The sequence below is a fragment of the Microchirus variegatus genome, assembly GCF_963457635.1.
Source record: "Microchirus variegatus genome assembly, chromosome: 6".
Lineage (NCBI taxonomy): Eukaryota > Metazoa > Chordata > Actinopteri > Pleuronectiformes > Soleidae > Microchirus > Microchirus variegatus.
The window spans coordinates 20721171-20744505 of NC_139807.1; the positions used below are offsets into that span (position 1 = coordinate 20721171).

The following is a 23335-nucleotide window of genomic DNA, read 5'->3' on the forward strand; positions in this document are numbered from 1 at the left end:
ATCATGCAGTAAGATCCATCCTCTCCAGTTCCCCACCTTGAACTCAGCAGAAAACCGTGTGAAGCTCTGCCAAGCTTCTGAACATGTGTGTGTGAGGGCTGTGAGAAGCAGGAGGGGTGAGGGGGATGGAAGGCAGATGAATGGGATGCTGCTCCCTCCATCACAGACAAGACAAATGATGCACAGACAGATGGCACTCGACATCGCCGCCATATTCAGTCAGTTTCCATTTGCACAAGACCTGACTCTGGCCCAGGGGATGCTTATGGTTGCTGTAAAGTCATGCAGTGAGTGACATGGTGTGCACAACCGCCACGGATTTCTTTTTCACTACAAAACCTTGTAGCCAACACAGTCAGACAAAACTGAAGTTGTGCGTTCCTACAGCAACCACGTGGTGGCACTGTGGCTAAATACAGGGCTAAACGGCAGAGATAAAAGCATTTAACTCATCAGTTGTTAAACCACATCAGTCACAGTGCAGTTACTAATATTACAGGACAGCAGAGATGGAGATGCAGTTGCCAAGACCTGACCTTGGACTATAAAGCACATTTGACTCTGCACTGACCTTAAACTGCTACATGTAAGTAAGAAAATCCACACAGGGAAGTAAAACACATAACAAAGTCTTTAAAAAAGAAGGATGGAAAAAACAGGTGGTGATATGAATTATCACAGATCTGATGAGCTGAGATGTCAGACCACGATGGTAAACACTTCAAGGTTTAGCTGTAAATCAATGAGATTTCCCTGGATTATTTTTACATTCTTTGTGAGACTGCTTGACTGGATGGTTTGTACAGGATTTGTGAACGACAGTGGGAAAAAGATGTGATAAATGACTATTCAATGAGTGTTTCATCTTGGCTTGTTGTATGATTAAAAAACATTGCATTTAACAAAAAAATATAAAACATATAATGTCAATTTCAGAATAAAATTAACTTGTAATATCCACCAAATTGAGCTGATTTCTACAGAGCCCTGCTAGGGTCAGGTGTGGAAAAAATAAAAATCGTCTGTAAACCGTTCCCTCAGTTTAGGAAACAGTTCCCTCAGTTTTACTCAGTGTCCCTACTTTGACACTTGAAAAAGTGTTACTGTAATACTGCCTGTCTGTCTGTCAATCCGCTGTGTGAGTAACGTGTCATCAAATGCGTTCAATACTAAACTAAATATTCAGCCTGCATTGGTCTATGAATGTGGGTGATTCGTCTTGTATCTAATCAATATATGAAGAGCTTCTCTACGCACGGCCATTCACAATAACGGCGCACTTGAAATGTTGGAGCTTGAGGAACTTTTGAGAAAACCTTGGAGTGAGACATCGTGGCATGCGGGGCAAATGTATGGCTGGCCCAGTCGAGTTTACCACCACACACCCAATATATTTATGCTTTATACAATATGCTTTATGTATTAAGAATGCTTAATACTCATAATGCTTTATACAATAACAGTTCACCTACTTACCCACTAGACTATCACTATTAAAAATGATTTTAGTGTCAAAATGAATGACCGTGCGTAATGGCACTGCGCTCTGACGCGCACTTCTCCGGGACTGGAGAAGCTGCTGCGGCTACAAGGATTTCGTGAACTGAAAGAGAAGCTCTTCATATATTGTTTAGATACAAGACGAATCACCCACATTCATAGACCAGTGCAGGCTGAATATTTAGTTTAGTATTGAACGTATTTGATGACACGTTACTCACACAGCGAATTGACAGACAGGGAGTATTACAGTAACACTTTTTCAAGTGTCAAAGTATAGGGACACTTTGAGTAAAACTGAGGGAGCGGATTACTAAACTGATGGAACGGTTTACAGACGATTTTTATTTTCCACCCTAACATGGCTCCGTACAATTGTGTGTTTAAGGCTGCAGCTAATTATTGTTTAATGCGTTAAATACTTTACTGCTTCTTGAGCACTGTCTCTCTCCATCTCTCACACGCACGCGCGCGCACAAACTCAAAGAGAGAGAGAAACGCCACACTGAGAGACGTTATCCTCAAAATCACAGCCGGTCCAAGGCATAAGCAGCTGCAATAGAATGTTGAGGGGAAAAAAAAGAACATATAGATACCTAAATAGAATTGAGCTCACCTTATTTACTTTTATTTTGTAGTTGAAGGTTTGCTCATACAGCGCACATCTCTGTTTTAAAAACCAAAGCTTAGTTTACTTGTTTAATTCAAGTTCAGTATCCACAGTAGCCACTGTCTTCATGTGTGTCAATAATAGTCAAGCAGCTACTGTGAGGTGGTTGGAGGGAGGGAGGGAGGTCCCCCCCAAATCTAATTCTGCACAAGGCCCCATAAAGGCTTGGGCCGTCACTGCTCTAAAATACTCACACATCGGCGCAGCGGAAGTTTTTAAGCAACCTTATCTGCAGCTTTATCTGAGCTGGAGATGTGCTGCAGACAGACAGGTCAAAGGGGAGGACAGGCTGCTGCAGGACCGAGCATTAGGGAAATGAAACACATGCCAGACCTGTCATGTTCAATTTACAGTTAGAAAGAAGGGTTTTCAGTTTAAAAAAATGTATTCTTTTTGACAGATAATGGACTGGTCGTTTAAATGTATACTTCTCTTCTTTATATATATATATATGTATGTATATATATATACATATAGGCAGAAAAACATTATTTCACTCCAACATATACAGTCAAACAGGGAGAGTGGGAATTAATCATGTCTTGTGTTTCTCTCCGCTGTGCGTTTACTTTATTTTGCCAATTATTACAGCGAGAGCTGGGCCCGTGTTCTCTCAGCGCGCCCGGGGGAGATTTTACTGCCATTCATCAGCTGGCGACGCGCACAAATAGTCTTTAAAAACTATAAACACCATCGCTGGGTCGGAGACAGGGAGACCCATTTACCCCTGTGGCTGCGCTAAACGCCGAAGATAAAACAAACGATAATACTGTCTGTCTCCTGTGACCGTCTCCACAGGCATTAATAGTGCCAATCGAGCGGGGGAAACGCCGTGGAAGGCCATGCGTCATTGCGCACGCTTGTCTCCGTTTTACTGCCGCGAGGTGAAATGATTTGCACGTTGTTATTGTAACATATAAACAGCCTGTTAATCGTGTGCTAAGTTGAACATCAGCTCCTATAGGCTCAAGAATCCAGCAGTGGAGGCGAGCTTTAAGGAGCCATGGATCTGGATACAAATTCACCATGGCGATAAATATAAAAGAAAGGTTAAAGGAAACAAAACGGGGCCCTTTAATTGGATAAAGCGTGGGTGTCATTTGTGACACTTCTTTCAGGATAACCTGCAGCGTGGGTGGGTGTGTGTGTGTGTGTGTGTGTGTGTGTGAGGTGCAGGTTTGTTGTCATCTATTATCACGTCCTGATAAGACAGACATTGGCTCCAGAATCTCTTAGAGGCAGACAGCACAGCAGAATGTGTCGCTCCATGGTTTCACATTCTGTGGCCAGACTCTCGTCCTGTTGTCTGTCCTCTTTTTCCTTAAGAAAAAAAGAAAAAGAAAAAAAGATGCTGGTCTGTTACGTTTCTCGTCGTATGAGGGACAGACCAACACCCCAAAACTCATCATCATACAAGTCCAGCTCCACACTTGTTACTGCAGCACTGGATAAATGATTCTTACGTGGAAAATAATCCACATCAGGCGTAGGCTCAAGCCTGTATGGGGCCCTAAGGTATATTTAACTAAATAATATTAATATTTAACCTTAGAGTTCAGCTGATTACTCTTTACTTTTAACTAAATCAATTATAGTTGTGTTATTTACACCGCACCAGTGTCACTCTTGTGTTTTTTAACCTCACAAAAGTGATTTGTATTCATTTGCACTTTTGTATTCAAAGTGAAGCACTAAGTGTGTGTGGTTTCACTGAACTTGAATTAAACAAGTAAACCAGTTTAATGACTTTGGTTATTAAAACTTAGAAAACTTAGGACGATGTACAAATGTGCACTAAATGAGCAAATATTCTAAACAAAATATCTTGAGTTCAACATGTATATGTATGTATATACAACATACATATATATGTATAAATACATATATACTGTACATACATTTGTAATGTTTTTACGCCACACACTACATCAGGGGCCCCCTGATCATCGAGGGCATCAAAGCAGCCGCTTATAATTCGCTTATGCCTTGCACTGGCTCTGCCACATGTTATACACATCCACAAAGATAGACATTATCTACTCATCAAGGTGATTGCTCTGTAAAGTAATGGGCTCTTTAACACAGCAGCCATACATTTTAACAGGTCACAGTGGCGAAAAACACAGGTGTAAATGATTTATTTTCTGATGGCTGGATCCCATTTAGCTTCGTCAGTGTCAGGGTGCATGAAGGTTCACTGCCACACTGGTTCTGATTTATATTAATTGCACAGAGCCGCATAAATGTGATCAGTAACACCCACAGATAGCGAACTAGCTTGCATTTTAACATATTTAAGAAATCTGGTTATCTGTAGACATCTAAAAAGTGTTATTGGTATTATTTACCGGTATTATTGCAGTTGACAATTGCACATTTGGTGCACATGTGCACATCTGTTTTAATTTTAAACAAAATCCATTAAACTGGTTTACAGCAGATGCAATGGCTGCTGTTTATGTTTTTAATGCAAGCTCAGTGCTGGGTTATTACTGACTTCTAAGGTAAAAAAACCAAAGAACAAAAAAAAAGTGAACAAATTTGATCCGAAAAATTGACTGATTTATGGAAATATAAACAGCATTTTTAATTGTCTTTAAACAGGTGACACCTTACTCCTCCTCCTCCCTGCGTCACTGGGGAGGAGAGAGAGGCCAAGAAGAGAAAAGTGTGGAGACAAGAGTTGACATTCAAAATGCACACTTCACTCAAGCTCAGTCTGGTGTTCCAAACTGATACTTAAATACAGTAAATATTATCAGACAAGAGAGGAAGTTTGTTGATGTCTCACTGTTGCGTCCATATGACAGGTTAATAGTTTTTCTTCTTCTTTATTTTCTAAGTCCTCATGACAATGTTTGCCAGTGGCAGCACGTCCACTCCCTTCTCTGTGAGGGATATATTAAACTTGGAGCACAGTCATGGCGTCATGGTGTCTTCTCTGGACGTTTCTGCGCGCATGGACTGCTGCACCATGGCGGACTCTTCACTCTCCTCTTCTCCCTCCTGCATGCTGGCCCGTATGAAGCAGGAGCCTCTGCGGGACATGGCGACCGCAACCGCCGCGTCCTCGCTGTTTGGAGAAGAGCTGCAGGAGTCCAGATCAGGCAGAGGGAACTCTGCGCTCAGCTTTGCCTCCAACTTTTATGGCAAATCGCTCTTGGATATGGATTTAATGAAGGATGAGAAACCAGACGGGTTTGAGGGGAAACGCAGAAAAGGTGAGGTGACTTTGTGATTATAGGCCTCAACTCTGTTGTAATTGTACATCAACGTTTACACATGAAAAGCTATTAAAAGCTAAACCAACTAATACTGTATTTTTTGTATAGTTCAGACATGCAATGTAAGACTGCATTAACACCAATTAAATGTAATTATTAAATTAATAGTATGTCGTTGTAATGTGTTGGTTTACAAACACAACCGACAAAAGTTGCATTGGAACATTTGAAATATATCATATACATTCTTCTGTAGACTGTAAACTTTTTTTCCAAGCTTACTCTAAATGCAACATAACTAATGAAGGGAAACAACAAACATGGTAGAATTTACACTATAATATAATATAATGCTGTAAAGTGTTACTGTTCAAATTAAACTTGTGATTATGAAAAAATAAAAGGACACTAAAAGTGAAATATGTCCTTTTTAAAAAAAGGAAAAAAAAAGAAGAAGAAAAAAAAAGAAGTCGCCGCATTTACATTAATCTTTTGTTTCGTGTTGTTATATCAGTGGAGTTCAGTTCTGCTCTCGGGTCCGTGGAGGACGTTAAATCCCAGGATGTGGATCCACCAAAACCCCGCAGACGCAGGAAGCCGCGGGTTCTCTTCTCTCAGGCGCAGGTGTATGAGCTGGAGCGCCGCTTCAAGCAGCAGAGGTACCTGTCCGCCCCGGAGAGGGATCACCTGGCCGGGCTTCTCAAACTCACCCCGACCCAGGTGAAGATCTGGTTCCAGAACAGGAGGTACAAGTGCAAGCGGCAGCGGCAGGACCAGAGTCTGGAGATGGTGTCCCTGCCGCCGCCCAGGCGGGTGTCAGTGCCGGTGCTGGTGCGGGACGGGAGGCCCTGCATGGCGGCGGACACGAGCTCCTACAACCCGTCCTACATCAACCATTTCAACTACAACAACTACCCGCCTTTCACTAACTACACCGGACCCGGCTGCAACACAAACTACGCGTGCAATTACCCCGCAGCCACAATGCAAACTGTGCAGGGATCCAACAACAACAACAGCGGGACATACATGAACTTTGCAGCGGGGGATCTGAACAACGTCCAGAGCATGTTTCCCTCCACTAACGGCCTACATGGCATCAGGACATGGTGAATATATCACATTATTCTATTTTTGACATGCATGCATCTGTAAACGTGGTGCAGTTCGTGTAAAGTCTCTCATATTTAAAGACTTGCTTTTGGTTGTGTGTTATTGTTTGTTTTGAGCACCAGTTTTTTGTCTGAATACAGACATTTACACACACGTCAAATTAAATAAATACATACAAGTTGCAATTAATTCAACATTTAAGTGAAATGCCATTCTAATTATTACTTCTGGCTTTGGAGAGAAATAAATCATTTAAATTAAACCATTATTATTATAATACTTAGCCGTGCAAATATTACAAGTCTATATATAAGTCTTGTTTAAATCATACACTCATATTTAATTTGAAAACTATTAAGCCTACAGTATATTAATTATATAAAAATGAACTTTTATAATGAAAGTCAGTTGTGGAGAATGAAATCTTTGTAAGATTATAGTGAGTGCAGAAATAAAGACTATAAGAATTGTTACAGTTGTCTTTGTGTGTTTTATTCTTAGCAGAGCAGAGTATCAGCAGTCACTTATGGGCTTAAATTGGCTGGAATTTACCTGTTTCTGCACATTATGAAGAGCAAATAGTAAGTAGCCGGTGGTACCATGACAGACAGAGCATACGAGAAATCAGTGTACCGTATTATATTATATATTACAAAGTATCTGACTGACTGAGATGGATACAGGTCCACCCACGTAAAGGAGCCCAACATCTGCACATGGTTTGTGTCTGGTTAAAATGTTCAAGTGGCTATTAGGATGCTTCCTTCAATATGCTCCTGAGGGTTCAAATGTTGTTAAAAAAGTTTACACTTTCTTACAACCCCGCTGTCTGCCACGTGTACACTCCAGCACAGTCGCCTTGAACATTTAAAAAAAAAAAAATCTGAATTGGACAAGGAAATGGGGATGTTATTGATAATTCTGCATTTATAGCCATGCTGAAAGTCATATGAGAGATGTGAGCCAGTCAATGACAGTACAACTGATTATTAAAAGTTCACTTTTTTGTAAGGTAATGTACCCAGAAGCCTGACTAGACCGTATAGCATTATAGCATTAAGCATTTGTGCTCAATGGTGAAAAAGTTAATACTGGAGATTACAGCACAGCAACAATATGGTAAGAATTTTGTATTTGGGGAGTAATATTATGGCAACACCATGTTATTTCTACGATAACCATCAAGTAATTACAGTGGAAAAATGTGTGAGGGAAAAAAGGTGGACAAATTTCATCTTTATAATGTGGTTATAATCAATTTTAAATGATGGTAGCCAAAAGATTTCTCATTACCAAGCTATGACCTGGTTATTACTGTGGAAATAACATAATATTACTGTTATTGCCAAGCTGTAAATCCCATTAGAAATAAGGCGCATAATTAAAAATCTTTACCATACTGTTACTGTAATGTAAAGTGTCACAGGTGAGGCTGACTATAACGTAGATAACAGTCTGATACAATTTGAGCAAAGCATGCTCAATGTACTGCTCAGGATTCAGGCCACAGTTTGTTTCCTGTGTTTACAGTGTCAGTTTGGTGCCGTGTGTGTTCCCGTGAGACCTCGATCCACTTGTCCATGTACAAACCAAAACACTCGACCAACACTGTCGCGGTGCTAAATTCAAGAATAGTCCAATTTGCTTGACAGAGAGCCAAAGGCCTGGTCTAAGTGTGTAGTTATATGAACAGGCTAAAAACCAGCTCTGCCCAACAGTGGCCACTTTACATGAGTATGCGACGCTTGGGCGTCTCTCAGGACTCTTCACGCTCTCTGTTGTCTTTTGTATCACTTGAAAAACAATATTCGCTAACTAACGCACGCACACACGTGTCAAACATGAAGGGAGACGTTGACTCTGTGTTTATTGCTAAATCAGTACTGACAGCTTTTACATACGAATAACAACGTAGCAATGCCAGGCGATTGCACAGAAGGGTGGCAAGGTCATGTAGCTCCTCTGGCCACCCTCTCCTCCGAGGCGCTGGAAAGGCAATGTCAGATAACAGCGCCATGCAAACCTAAAAATACTCCCACCTCAACCTCCACCCACGGTGGACACGGAGAGGGAAACGGGTTGGAATAATCTACTTTTCCGGGTCTTATCTGAAGAAAGGCAGGAGTGAATGCTGCTCTATCTTTGCCAGTGTGATGACTGCCACTGCTTTTCTGAGCTTTTCTGCTGAAGACCAGAGACCGAGGACACTGTGTCCACTCTTACCAGGAATAAAGTTTCTTTTTTTCCGCTGCTTGCTAATGAGTCAACAACTGTGAAGGACTGCAGGCAGGTTAAAATCATTATAAAGATAAAAAGCATTTAAATATCTCTTATTTAAAAATAGTGCCAGCTCAATATGATCTAATAATAAATTATACCTTACAGTAATCATACATTAGTTCATTATAAATACAAATTACAACACAAGTTTGGTTTTTTAAATTAATTGTCACAAACAAACAAACAAAATAGCCATTGGTCACTACTTTTAAGTAAATGTTTACGAGGAAAGCATGTATATAAAAACTTTTATGAACAATGTTACTAGATAATCACATCAAATTGAAAATCAGATTCTGATTCTTTAGATTTGTGATTTCAATGTGCGTCCTACACTTTCAGGCTTCTTAACTGAACACACACACACACAGGTACAGGACTGCACTTCCACCTCTGCTTCAGTGGCAAATGGATTCACAGGAGTCTGTAAGAGAAACTATTTGTATGGGTCGTCCCTCCTTCCATGTCTGACTTGCACAGCATCACTGTCTCACTCACTGAACATACAACTCTGGAATGATTCCTTTTGTTTGATGGAAAAAATAAAAATTAACCTAAAAATTATTATTTCTTAGTTAATAAAAAGCACAGCGTAGAGATATACAGTAGGTGCAGAGGTTGGTGTTGCTTTTTGTGGTTAATACTTTAGCCTCAGTGACATGTGAGTGTAATTTGGCACAAAGGAGTTTTGTTTGAGGGAAAGTACGGCATTTGGTGGTAATGTGAGAGTTCCTCTGTGGTACCTTGGTCTACAGGAAGGGGAACAGTCTCTTCTTGAGGATGTAGAGGACTGTAGCGAGGAAGAGGGCCACTGCCAGAAAGATGAGCAGTTTATCTGTGAGCTCCCTACGGTTGTACTTGGTGATGAGCTTTCTCCCCAGCTGGATGGTCCCCGTCATGGCCTTAAACTCTTCATTGGTCTCCTGGATTGTCCTCGAGGAGGTTGCTTCAAACAGAAGAGATGTTGCTCACATTATTTATGGTGGTGTGCATTCAATCAGCTAAACCTCAAAAACCATACTTTGGAACATTGAGTTTATTTTAAAAGCATGGTCGGGCCTGGTTAGTGCTTGTTCTCCCCGTGTGTGCATGGGTTTTCTCCGGTTTCCTCCCACAGCCAAAAAAGATGCAGATTTGAGGATTAGGTAAATTGGACACTCTAAATTTACTGCAGGTGCGAGAGTGGATGGTTGTTTGTCTCTATGTGACCCTGTGATGGCCTGGCGATTTGTCCAGGATGTGACCCCGCCTATCACCCTTTGTCAGCCGAGATTGGCACAGCACCCCCCCCCCCCACGACCCTCATGTGGAGGATAAAGCAGCAGAAAATGGATGGATGGATGGAGTTTATTTAAAGAAGTAGGATGATAAGGATTTGTGTTAACAATCCTTCACTAACCCAGTGATGTCATGGTCTCCTCGCTCTGCTGAACCTGCTGCGCCATCATGCGGCTGATGCTCATCAGGTTTTCTGTGATGTCGCTGCTCGTCTGTGCCAGACCCTCTTTGGTCATCTTCCTGGAATGAGAAATACAATACACAATATTTTTTTAATCTCTGCCCTAACATTGAACACATCCCAAATGGTGGTTTTATAAATACAACCCTAATAATGTGACGTTTGAGGATAATCGGAGCAGTAAAACTGATCATGTGCTCATGTAAATGGAATAAACCGATATTCACTATCGCCGTTATCGTTTTTTGAAAAACCTAGGTTTCTGTCAATAATCTGATTTCTCAGAGACATGTAGACACCTTAAACGGTTTATTCCAGTTACCCGATCATTGCCAGTAATAGTTTTTTTGTGTGCATGTAAACACACTCAGTGTCAGCTCACCTCTGTCTCACTGTACTGTCTGCTTCATTAAGAAGAGCCTGCTTCTCCATGTTCTCTATAGACAGTTTGCTGGCAAGGTTAGCTTTCCTCCAAGCTGTCTGGTTACTGTGAATACACATATATCACAAAGGGGAAAACACTTAGAATTTTAAAGCCTATTTCACAGCATTCACAACTCAGAAAACAGACGTTACCTCAGCATCTGTTTCCTGTGTCCCTCCACCTGACTGATCAAGGTTTGCCTGTCTGACTCTTTGTCTTGCTCCATCGCCATTTGCTCTAAATCCTGTCAAAGAAACAATACAACCACTGATTACTATGCTAATATGATAAACAATGTCAATCTTTATCTAAATGATCACCACAACAAATGATGTAATTCTGGTTATTCTGTAACAGCATAAAAATACATTATCACTATTTGAAATCCTGTTTCTAACTTTATACTTTCAAGAGACAGATTCAGTGTTAAGTACAGTAATATCAACTTGTTTCTACTGTAATTAATCTGCACCTAATTTATTAAAAGCAATACAGTAACTCTGGAAGAGGCATACTCATATTTGCAACATATCACATTTCCTCTTTACTGTTAAAGAGAAACTGTTGAATTACAACATATTACTTGAAGAGCTGACTATTTTCAACAATGCAGTCAAACATGCAAGAAGAACACATTTCTCACAATTGCTTAACAATCACTGTAATAACCCCAGGATCATTCTCTCAACCATCGCAGTTTTTATTTACTTATTTACGTACTTTTATGTCCTCATTTACTCACATATTCATTTAATCTCTTCCTATTTACATTTTTTGTACCTTCTTTTACCTCCTTTTCTCATGTCTCCAGTGTTTTCCCTTATGGCTTTTTACAAGTTCTACGATAGCATTTCACTCGCTTCCTTTCCTCACGACTGTATTAATGCCGATTTGTTTTCCTTGATTATGTTATTATCCTGTGAACTTTAAATTTGCATTGTCTTGTATGAAAAGTTCTATATAAAGTTTGATTTGATTGATTTATTGGTAATTGATAGTGTAATCATGTTCACAGATAAAGAAAAAAATAAATGCTTCTTACCTGCATTCTTAATCTGAGATTGTAGAAATTCTTCTTCACATCTGTATTCAGTTCTGTAAGCTTGCTCTGAGGACCTGCACACTCATTAATATCCTGGTGACACAGGGAAGCAAAAATTACAAATGTCTGCACCTCCTGCTCGGTGTCAGCTGAAGTAATGTTTATCGACATGTTGTGTAAAACAATATTACAACATTGTTAAAATAAGCAGTCGACGGAAAATAATTTTAAAGATCACAGTTTTTGCTTTCACAAAGTAGTTTTTGGCAACATCTGGGAGGAGCATAACTGGAAGAAAAAATGTTCTGGGGATGTAGGTGATGACACAAGGAAGAATTAATTTGATTTGGTCATTTCTGTCTGAAAAACAATTAACCTTGTGAGACACGTGAGAATATTGACACTGGCAGAGAGATGCCTTGGCAGAGGTTTGCACTCTCCAAGTGTTTTCTCAAGTTTTCATGATCACTTTAGATTAGTTATATGATTCACTGTTAGGTTTTAAAATGTCAAAAAGCAAGAAAGTTTGCTCTAGAAACCTCTAAAAAACAAACAAACAAAAACTTTTAAAAGAAAATTGACTGTTAGTAACTGTTAGTAACTTATGTTTGATACAGACTTTCAATGATTATTTGCTAATAAAATGACTTATTTCTTCCTCTTATAATTTAAATCAAGTAGCTGCGTTAGCTGGGCTACGTTATTGTATCTAATAAAACATTTAAATATTCTTGATTCCACTTCACATGAAAATTTAGACATAAAGACATAACGTTCTAGGGCTGTAATCAACCAAAGAAACTCTTGGTCGACTAAAGCCCTGAAATTTCTACTAAAAATCGACTAATTGGGGGGTGCGGTGTGTGCTTTGCGGTGCGGCTATTTTAATTTTAAAAGAGCTGCATCCGCAAAGCACCTGTGCGGCTGCGGCTCTTACTCCCAATTTAAACTCCTGCATAAAGTGCTCTACGTAGGTTACGTAGAGCCCTCTGCGTCGACGGAGAGCTTGGAGAGCCTCTGCGTCGTCTCAGGCTGCACAAAATATTATAATATATATATATATATATATATATATATATAAAAATATAAGTGTCCGTCACTCCGTCAAGGGACAACGGAGACGGCAAGGGCTGCGATTGGTCCTCAGGACAGGCCGCGCTAAAGGCCAAATTATACTTCTCCGACTGCGTAACCACAGAGACCCCTCGAGCCGTCATACTATCGTGGACAGATACGCGCTGCAATTTCCCGCCCGATCAGTAGGGGTCGCTGCGCAAGGTTGTTTTGCTTTTGGCTACAGTGAGCAATGGCGTCCGAGAGAGAAAGACTGTTGTTGTTGAAACAGTGGCCGTTTCTCATTTTTCTGTGTCACGGAACACAGTTTTAAGACAAGTTGAGAGAAATTGGCCATTTAGAGTCTAAACATGTGCTGTGTGTATTAAGATATGACGTATTTATAGTTTGGCAGCACCGTTGTTGGCGGTGATCAGCTCCGCCTCTGTGGACGCTCGGTGTGCACTGTGAGCCGGCACAGAGCAGCGTTAGCTCGGCCTGTCCTGAGGACCAATCACAGCTCTTGCCGTCTCCGTTGTCCCTTGACGGAGTGTCGGACACTTATGACAGACAAAATATTTTGTGCAGTCGGAGACGACGCAGAGGCTCTCCGACAGGCTACGTAGAGGGGTCTCCGTAACCTATGCAGGAGTATAAATTGGGCTTAACGCTGCTCTGTGTCGGCCACAGTGCGCACCGAGCGTCCACAGAGGCGGAGCTGATCACCCGCACTGATATTTGTATATGTGCAAATTGTGATCCACACATATTTCTTGATTTGTATGCGTGTTTTGAGAGCCACAAATAAAAAAATCAAATTTGTAACTTGTATCTTGATTTTTACAAATAAAGATCTCATTTGTAAATAACGTGACATTTGTAAAACTGAAATTTGCTAATTGTGATTTCGCATTTGTGGATCGGCAGAACACGCATTTCTCGCTTTTGTGAATTGTGATTTCGCATTTTTGGATCGCCAGAACACGCATTTCTCGCTTTCCACAGTTATGGATTTTTGAGACATTCTTTGCATGAAAGTAGTACAGATCCACACGAATGTGCAGATTGTGATCCACACGTATTTCTTGATTTGTATGTATGTTTTGAGATCCACAAATAAAAAAATCCAATTCGTAACTTGTATATTTATTTTTACAAATACAGATGTGCATTTGTAAATAACGTGACATTTGTAAAACTGAAAATTGCATTTGTGAATTGTGATTTTGCATTTGTGGATCGCCAGAACACACATTTGTGGAATGCATGGTATATTTGTCTCAGTAATGCCTCCCTTCATCAGCAGATGGCAGTGTTTTACAAGTAGAATCTAGCTTCAATCCGTGAACAAAACGTTCATTCGTTTTTCAAAATAAAACCAGAAAAAAAAACGAAAAAACTACTTGTTTTCTCGGGTTCTTGTTTACAAAATCAAGATGAAAAACCGGATAACGACTCGTTTTTCCAATTTCCTAATTTTGTACTGAAATTAAAAATGGACAAAACGGATAAAGAGCGTTTCCAGTTTAATCTAATTTTCATATATGCAAGTTGCGTGACCCGGAAGTGACCTGTATTAGAACTATCAGCAGCACTTCAAAACAAACCAAAGAAGTATGGCCGGCCTGGAGGATTATTCTATGGCATCTTTTTATGACGCAATATATGGCCAAGTGTTATAAGAGTAAAGAGTAGCGTGGCTCCGTTAAGGTGGTGGAGCAGTACGCATGTGTGAGTGTGATGTGTGTGTGTAGTTGTTGTTGTGTGTACGAGTAAGACGGTGAATGGAGCGAGGGACTTGTCAGCACGAGTGCTTTAAGAGTTTAGAACACAGTCACAACTGTTTTGGGTGAAATAAAACAGTCGCTTTCTCAAGCACAAAGTGGAGCCTCTGTGTGAGTCGTTTGCCACTGCTGGAGACAAAGTGAAGGGGGTTAGCCCTGAAGTTAGCATCAACTTCGGCCCTGGAGGAAACTCTCCTCTGTGCTTACCGACTACGGTCTGAGCCCCGAGCAGGAACGGTTAACACAAGCATTTAAAAAAATAAATTGTGGACCGGGGGAGGGGGTAATATTTCGACATGTACGATATTAAAAGTGGCAGTTATACGAGAATATAAAGTCGGAAGTACATTTCCATGTTATTAAATATATCGACTCACACCCGCGATTTCTCCTGCTGTTTGTGTATTGAGATGTAATGATCAACGTTACCACTAGTTGGCACCAGTTGCTTAGCTGAAGTGTATGTAACAAGGAAGTGCAGTTGCAAGTAAACTTCGATGTTGAACTACACTGTGTGAGTACGTCTCGTCAATACATGGTACCAGGAGAAATATCTCAACTGGAAAATGAACTTTATACGTCAACCAGAGGAGTTGAAGTTGACAGGAAACGTCAACGAAAACTGGAAAGCATTCAAACAGAGGTTTGAACTATATGTGCTTGCCATCGGACTGGAAGGCGACGACAAGCGGAAGATAGCATTGTTGCTAACAGTAGCAGGCCGCAGCGCACTGGACGTTTATCTTCACAAACGACCAAAAAGATAAGTTCGATGTGGTCATGGCAAAATTCGAGCAGTACAGCACACCAAGAAAGAATGAGACATGAGAGATATGTTTTCAGGAACCGTGTTCAAAAAGAGTCCGAGCCGATAGAAAAGTATGTCACAGACCTACGGCTGACAAGTCAGTCATGCAACTTCGGCACGTTATGTGATTCAATGATACGTGACCAGATAGTTATCGGTGTACTAGACAATAAGGTGAGAATGCACTTACTGAAAGAGACTGATCTCACGCTTGAAAAAGCTATTAAAATATGCCAAGCTTCAGAGAGCGCAAAGGCGCAGATAAAGACATTCAGCAACGAGGGTGAAGCTGTGGAAGTGGACGCGGTCCAGCGCGGGAGACCGAGGACATCGGCAAGGAAAAGAGAGCAGAGGCAACAGCCGCAGCACGAGAGGGGAAACTGCGAGAGGTGCGGGCTGAGACACGCGCCGAAACAGTGCCCAGCGTTCGGGAAAGACTGCAGGAAATGCGGTGGGAAAAATCACTTCGCTAAATGCTGTTTCACCAAGAAGAAAGTGCAACTCGTGGAAAAGCAGAGCGACACCGAGGACGACGAGGAGATGGCGTTCTTTGTGGGTGCAATAGAGAAGGCACAGACGGCTTCAAATGATGAGTGGATAGCTCACCTGGATGTGAATGGCACCGACATCCCGCTGAAACTGGACACGGGAGCGCAGGTGAACATACTGCCAATAACAGACTTTAAAAGACTGAAAAACAAGCCCAAGGTGAGAGACAAAAAGATAAATCTAAGGACATATGATGACACTCCTATACCCACTAAAGGGGTGTGTAGAGTTAGTTTGACTAGAGATGATCAGAAAGTGAATGCTCCATTTGTGCTTGTTGAGGGGAATAGACAAGCTATTCTGGGTTTAAAAACCTGTGAGCAGCTAGGGCTAATAAAGAGAATACATGTCATTGATGCTGACAAAATGACAGAAAACAAACAAACTAAGAAAACGGTGACTACTGCAACAAGAGCTACACATGCTGACTGGGTGAAAGAATATGCAGATGTGTTTAAAGGCATAGGACGTCTGCCAGGCAAACACAAAATCAGGTTAAAAGATAATGCAGAACCAGTCATACACCCAGCATGAAAGTGCCTGTCGCACTTAAGAAGAGACTCAGGGAAAAGCTAGACTCTTTGATAACTGAAGGGGTCATCAGGAAAATTGAAGAGTCCACTGAATGGGTTAACTCCCTAGTCATTGTTGAGAAACCTAATGGAGATCTGAGATTATTCATAGATCCCAAAGATTTAAATAAGGCAATCCAATGTGAACACTACAGGCTTCCAACTAAATCAGACATAACTAGTGCAATGAGTGGAGCATGCTACTTCTCTAAACTAGATGCTTCATCTGGGTTTTACCAGATTGTGCTTGATGAGGAAAGTTCTAGGTTGTGCACATTTAACACTCCTTTTGGTTGACATTGCTTCTTGAGACTTCCATTTGGAATAAGCTCCGCCCCTGAAGTATTTCATAGGACAGTGCAGCAGCTCTTTGATGGAATAGAAGGGGTGGGTGTTTTTATTGATGATGTCGTAGTCTGGGGCAAAACAAAAGAGGAGCATGATGCGAGGCTGCGCATAGTTCTCACTAAGGCGCAAAAGTCAGGACTAAAGCTAAACACAAAAGCAAATGCCAATTTGGGGTTAGAGAAATAACCTACCTGGGGGAGAAATTTTCAGAGGCAGGGGTCCAACCGGATCCAGAGAAAGTCAGGGCGATTGCTGAAATGCCTGTACCACAGGACAAAAATGACCTACAGAGAGCTTTAGGCTTAGTTAACTACTTGGGAAAATTTGTCCCAAACCTTTCAGCTAACACTAACGCACTGAGAAGCTTGCTAGAGAATAAAACAATGTGGCAGTGGATGCCAGAGCACGCAAAAGAATGAGAGTGGCTAAAGAATAGTCTGATCAGAGAGCCCGTCTTAACATTCTACGAACAGGACAAACCGTTAAAGGTGTCAACTGATGCATCCAAGGCCGGCCTAGGAGCTGTGCGTCTTCAAAAGCATGACACAGAGTGGTATCCTGTCGCGTACGCATCTCGCACTATGACCAGTGCAGAAAGAAATTCCATGAATATGTTTATGGAAGAACAGTAACACTGGAAACTGACCATAAGCCGCTAATAGCAATTTCACAGAAGCCACTGGGTGATGCACCACCACACATTCAACGACTAATGCTAAGACTTCAGAAATATGACGTGGACTTTGAGTTTAAACCAGGAAAACACCTAGTGGTGGCAGATGCGTTGAGCATGGCCAGCCTGCAGGATTTAAGGAGCACAACTGAAGAAATCTTGCAAATCCATGTAGACTGTGTCAGAGCACACATGCCAGTGTCAGACTTAAAATGGTCAGAGATAGCCAAACAAACACAAAGGGATGAAACATTGAAACGAGTCATGGAACAGATAAACCTACCAGGCCAGGTTAAACTGTCTAAGCCATACCAACACTTTAAAGGGGAACTGTCAGTGTTAGACGGTGTTCTTCTAAAAGGCACCAGGATTGTTATTCCTTACTCATTAAGACAGCAAATGGTCAGATTAGTGCACGAAGGACATCTAGGAATAGAAAAATGCAAGAGACGTGCACGAGAAGTATTGTACTGGCCGTACATGAACAAAGATATTGAGACCTACATCCAGCGCTGTGACACTTGCCAGCGCCACAGATATCAGCAGCCCAAGGAACCGATGAGGCCACATGACAAGCCCAGGGAACCGTGGAGAAAGTTTGGGATGGATCTTTTTCATCTTAAAGGCAAGGCCTACCTGTTAGTCATAGATTATCATTCCAACTACACAGAATTCATGTGTTTGAGTGATACGACTGCTGAGAGAGTTGTGACACACACAAAAGCGATCTTTGCACGTCATGGGATCCCTATGACTGTGATAAGTGACAATGGACCACAATTCTCGAGCCAATACTTTAAGAACTTTGCAGAAATGTACGGTTTTGAACATGTGACTTCGAGTCCTCACTACCCGCAATCCAATGGATTAGCGGAGAAGGGAGTACAAATAGTGAAACGTATTCTGAAAAAAGCTGCAGAAAATGCAGACGATCCATACCTTGCTGTCCTGAACTACAGAGCATCACCACTGGAGAATGGACTTTCGCCAACAGAAATGCTCATGAGAAGAAAGCTCAGGACCAGGCTTCCAGCAGCCACATACAGGAAGGAAAAGTATGTGACAACACGTCCAAACAAGGGACAGATAGGACTGTACGACAGAGCAACCAAGGCTCTGGGCCCATTCTCACAGGAGGACATTGTGAGGGTGAGATGTGATGGACAGTGGGGACCACTAGCTAAGGTGGTCAGGGAGACAACACCTAGATCATATGAAGTCATCACGGAGTATGGGACACCATTGAGGCGGAACAGAAGGCATCTGCTCAAAGTGCCTCAGAAAGAACTCATGGACAATGACACAAATGACATGCCAGTCATCTCAGACCAATCCTGTTTTGAGACAGACAAAGACACACCAACTGATGTCACACAGGGTCAAAGACCAAAAAGACTGATTGTGAAACCAAAGAGACTGATTGAAGAGAAATACACATGTTAAGGTTCTAATCAGTTAAAGTGCCAAAGAGGAAACTGTGTTAAGATAAAGTGGTAAATGTTAGTAAAATGTGAATTGGAATTTAAAAGGAATTATTTCTGGAAAATATTTCAGTTAAGCTGTGAAAGCACGTTAACAAGAATTGATTAATTTACTGAATAAGATTTAAGTTTAAGTGGTACAAGAATACTTTACTTGAAAAAAAGGGAGATGTATTGAGATGTAATGATCAACGTTACCACTAGTTGGCACCAGTTGCTTAGCTGAAGTGTATGTAACAAGGAAGTGCAGTTGCAAGTAAACTTCGATGTTGAACTACACGGTGTGAGTACGTCTCGTCAATACAGTTTGAGTGTGTTAAACATATGAACCTTATATTTATCGACTGATCAGTTCAGTCTGTGTCTGTCACTTGCTGCCGTCTGACTCACACTGCGCTGGGCGAAGAAATAAAGTCAATGAATCAGTTAAACACTGTTGATTTCTTCCCATGGAGCCGACATAGAAACGAAAGACGGCTGGTTTGACCGCAGTCAAGCCGAGTGACCACTGACTGACAGAACTGATCAGTAACGAGTCGTTATCCGTTTTTTCATTTGATTTGATTCACATGATTTTGAATACGATTATTGATAAAACAAGTCGTTTTATCGTTTTTTTCTGGTTTTATTTTGAAAAACGAATGAACTTCTTGTTCACGGATTGAAGCTAGATTCTACTTTTAAAACACTGCCACCTGCTGATAAAGGGAGGCATTCCACAAATGTGTGTTCTGGCGATCCACAAATGCGGAATCACAATTCACAAATGCAAATTTGTTTTACAAATGTCACGTTATTTAAAAATGACATCTTCATTTGTAAAAATGCATATACAAGTTACAAATTAGATTTTTTTTATTTTTGGATCTCAAAACGCGCATACAAATCAAGAAATACGTGTGGATCACCATTTGCACATATACAAATATCAGTGGAACAAATTCAACCCCATACAGGAGGACTGACTTTAGCCTAAAATGAAAATTAATTCAAATTCTAATTCGTCTAATTAATGCCAACGCTAATCTGTCTGTCTCTCATTAGCCAAGGCTCCGTGGACTAAACCAAAATAGTGGAAAACAAGAGGGGTGTTGACGACACGCTGTTACATGTGAAACACGGGTGCTCTAAAACACCCCTATTAGCACTTGGTACTTTCCTCCTAATTAAATTCACCATGACAAAAAATAATAATTGAATAATAATAATAATAATCGGCAGAGCGTGCCGACCAGTCGACTTTGACTTTACAGCCCTCGTTAAATCATCAGGAGCAGCTGATGCCACGGTTGTTGGCGATGTGTCTAGCGGCTAACAGCAGCTGCTAACACTAAATGCTAACAGACAAAAACAGTTCAGCTTAATGACAAGCTCAAGCGCTCCCATGTTGCAACTCTAAACAAATTGATCTTACCAAAGAAATACTCGCACCTGGATGAGAGCTTTAATTTCCAAGTCATATTTGAGTATTTCTTGCTCACATATTCGGACGTGGACATCTGAGGACGCCATGTTTGCCAGCGTAGCCGGCTCAATCTACGGGAAGCAGGAAGGCGGTTTTGGAACGCGACGTAATAACCACTTTCATGTACAGGAGTAATTAAACATTTATTAAATTCAATAAACAGACAAAGAAATGAAGTCAAACACGTGACATATTAGCTTCTTAAAGACAAATGCATTTGTTAATAATAATATAATTAACAAAACTTAGATAACCATTATATATATATATACCAAACAACAGCAAGTGAAGGCCCTGTGAATTTAAAGTAAAGCACATCCAGCCAGATCTCTTAGAGCTCCTTTGGGAATCATTTGTTTGTACACCAAGGCACCAGTCTGGGCATTACTCAGTAATCACACAGAGATCTGGTTTTAAGGCAAGTCAGGAGGAATCGTCTCCATTGGTACGCAGCAGTGTCAGGTCTCCTCTCCTGCAGAGAAACACCACAACTTGTAAATATGCTGAAGGGAAATTCATAGCTGTATTCTTTCAGAGGAAGAGGTATTTACCTGCATGCTCAGTAGTTCAGGAAGTATAATTTAAGGCCAGTGATATCTCAGGTACCAGATGGTGTCCGTGGACAGAGCAGGCCCCATCAATGGGTTGAGTTGGGCCAGAATTGCTATTAACCAGCTTTTGGGAGAAAAGGGTAAATAATATAACACAAACTTATCAACAAAACCAAGCTCTTCAATAAATCCCCCAAATCTTAGCAAAGTGTGTCATTGCCTGTTTTCTATCAAAACAGATTATTGTGAAATGTGGATTATTTCATTTGCTTGGATTATTATTATATTCAGTTTCCATTATTTTATTATTCCACGAAGCATCATGGAAATAACTGGGCTGCGACACTCTGCTGCCCTCTTTTGTCCGTCTGACATGAAACATGACACTTGTGAACATCAATAATGTATCACAGGACAGAAATACTATGTGGAAACCTGTGTTGAGACAGTATTACACACAAATTGTCAGGCAGTGACAAGAAATCCCTAAACATAGACCAAACTAGTGATGACTAACTTTTAATAATTGTTAAAACACCACAAAATACTTGTAAATTGGAAAAACATAAAATATTTATTGTTATATGTCAACAGTCAAAGTTAATTATCACACAGTAAACAGAACATCAGCAAATGATCACTTCTTTGGGATTTTATGGCAGATGGCTTTATAGGGCATTATTGTCTGTTCTTAATCAAACGTAATCACATCGACAGGTCAGTGATTTGATAGAAATAGCATTAAATTGTTGAAACTTCATTTTTTGTTTAACTTTTAATGCATCTAGTATATGATATAGCAGGATGACAATACTTACAACAGGTAGCAGCAAACTGCAGTTAACACCAGCATTGTGACTATCACTCTGTAGGAGTACCAGGAAAAATAATTGTAAGTGATACAATTCTCATTTAGTGATCTTCAAATGCACCTCAGGCCATTTTGATCTCGTGATGACGATTTAAGAATAAAAAAGGAAGTTGCACTAGACACACTTTATAAAATGAAGTCCATTTACTCTTAAACGTGTACGGAAACGATTGAATTAAATGAAAACTATGGAGTTACTGCAAAAAAATTGTCAGTAATACTAGCTTAAACATGTAATAGTAATGTAAAGTGCTGTCAAATTAGCTTTGGTTAGCGAAACCAAACTTTCTTTTTACTAGAAAGTAACGTTAGCTAGCAAAGGCTAGTTTTAAACCGTGTTCAGTTCGGGCTGGGTAACAAATGTCACTCTGAACAAGTATATGCATGTTGTCAAATGAGAGTTGTGGAATAAACTACAATACAAAAAAATAGCTAGCTGAAAGCTAACGTGGAGCTAACAAACTTACCCTCTGTTTGGTCCTTTAGGGATAAACAGCGGAACTACTCCTCCAACAATCGCCCAAAACAGAGTCACCACGGACATGGCGATGACAAAACCTAGCTCCGCCATTTCGAACTTTAGTTTGAGAACGAATACGAACCACAGATACCAACTTTTTACTTCAGATAACTTGAGATAAAATACGTCTGCGGTCAGTCGACAACAGGGAAGCAGCAGCACGGGATCACATGATCAACATCAACCAGAGGAGGGAGTGGTGACACCATCCATGGGTGACACACCAGCCACGAGCGCTTTGAGGCGCCGATTGTAAAGTTGCGCATGTTAAAATGAAGAGCAACGTTTTGCCACATTTAGCAAAAAACATGTGAATTTTTTTAATGCTAGTTTTGACCAGATTTACAGCAATATTTGTGACTTTTGTGATATTTATTTCTCTTGTGAAAATATAATTTCAATGTTTACATGTTAAATGTTAAATCTAAATGCTGAATATAAATGTTAAATCTAAATGCTAAATATAAATATAAATGTTAAATCTAAATCTAAATTTTAAATCTAAATCTAAATCTAAATCTAAATTTTAAATCTAAATCTAAATGTTTCATTTGACACTAAATGTTTAGCTAATATGCAAATTCACGCTGCCGGTAAACGGATGTACCAAAATAAAAGCTCGAGGAGGTCAGGCTGTGTTTATACAATCAAATAACGAATTTGTTTTCTCTGCTGCGACGTTCCGACGAAATGCATTCTGGGATACATGGCTTCCCCGAGTACGCTCAAGTCATCAGCCGATGCATACTTGGTAAAACGGGCAGAGCGAAAACACTTCTGGAACACATTTTAACATGTTTTGTTATTTTAGGTAGTTATTATCACGATAGTGTGTACACGTTTATTTCCCCCGCTAGGGTGGAATTCGTTATTTGATTGTATAAACACAGCCTGACCTCCTCGAGCTTTTATTTTGGTACATCCGGTTACCGGCAGCGTGAATTTGCA

The 23335-nt window shown here is 40.6% G+C and overlaps 3 protein-coding genes across 3 annotated transcripts; 1 reads left to right on the plus strand and 2 right to left on the minus strand.

Moving 5' to 3' along the window:
* Positions 1–5024: 5024 nt before the first annotated feature.
* Positions 5025–6507, plus strand: nkx2.5 (NK2 homeobox 5; the record flags this gene model as incomplete). Its single annotated transcript, XM_083891095.1, has 2 exons — positions 5025–5391; positions 5909–6507. The coding sequence occupies 2 exons, from the start codon at positions 5025–5027 to the stop codon at positions 6505–6507; spliced, it is 966 nt and encodes a 321-aa protein (XP_083747221.1).
* Positions 6508–9536: 3029 nt separating this feature from the next.
* Positions 9537–20492, minus strand: LOC310928686 (vesicle transport protein SEC20-like; the record flags this gene model as incomplete). Its single annotated transcript, XM_083891325.1, has 5 exons — positions 9537–9733; positions 10187–10305; positions 10823–10914; positions 11713–11805; positions 20412–20492. 5 exons carry the CDS (start codon positions 20490–20492, stop codon positions 9537–9539), a joined length of 582 nt encoding a protein of 193 aa, XP_083747451.1.
* An 87-nt stretch (positions 20493–20579) lies between these two features.
* Positions 20580–22531, minus strand: atp6v0e1 (ATPase H+ transporting V0 subunit e1). The gene is made up of 4 exons (XM_083891089.1): positions 22335–22531; positions 21815–21862; positions 20997–21120; positions 20580–20917 (listed from the first exon to the last, which is right to left on the minus strand). The coding sequence occupies exons 1-3, from the start codon at positions 22436–22438 to the stop codon at positions 21027–21029; spliced, it is 246 nt and encodes an 81-aa protein (XP_083747215.1). The 5' UTR covers positions 22439–22531; the 3' UTR covers positions 20580–20917; positions 20997–21026.
* Between the last annotated feature and the right edge of the window lie 804 nt (positions 22532–23335).

Coding starts and splice junctions, on each gene's coding strand:
- atp6v0e1 (XM_083891089.1), bottom strand. CDS start 22,438: ATGGCGGAGCTAGGTTTTGTCATCGCCATGTCCGTGGTGACTCTGTTT. Junction 21,863..22,334: donor CCTAAAGGACCAAACAGAGG/GTAAGTTTGTTA, acceptor GTACTCCTACAG/AGTGATAGTCACAATGCTGG. Junction 21,121..21,814: donor GCAGTTTGCTGCTACCTGTT/GTAAGTATTGTC, acceptor TTCTCCCAAAAG/CTGGTTAATAGCAATTCTGG.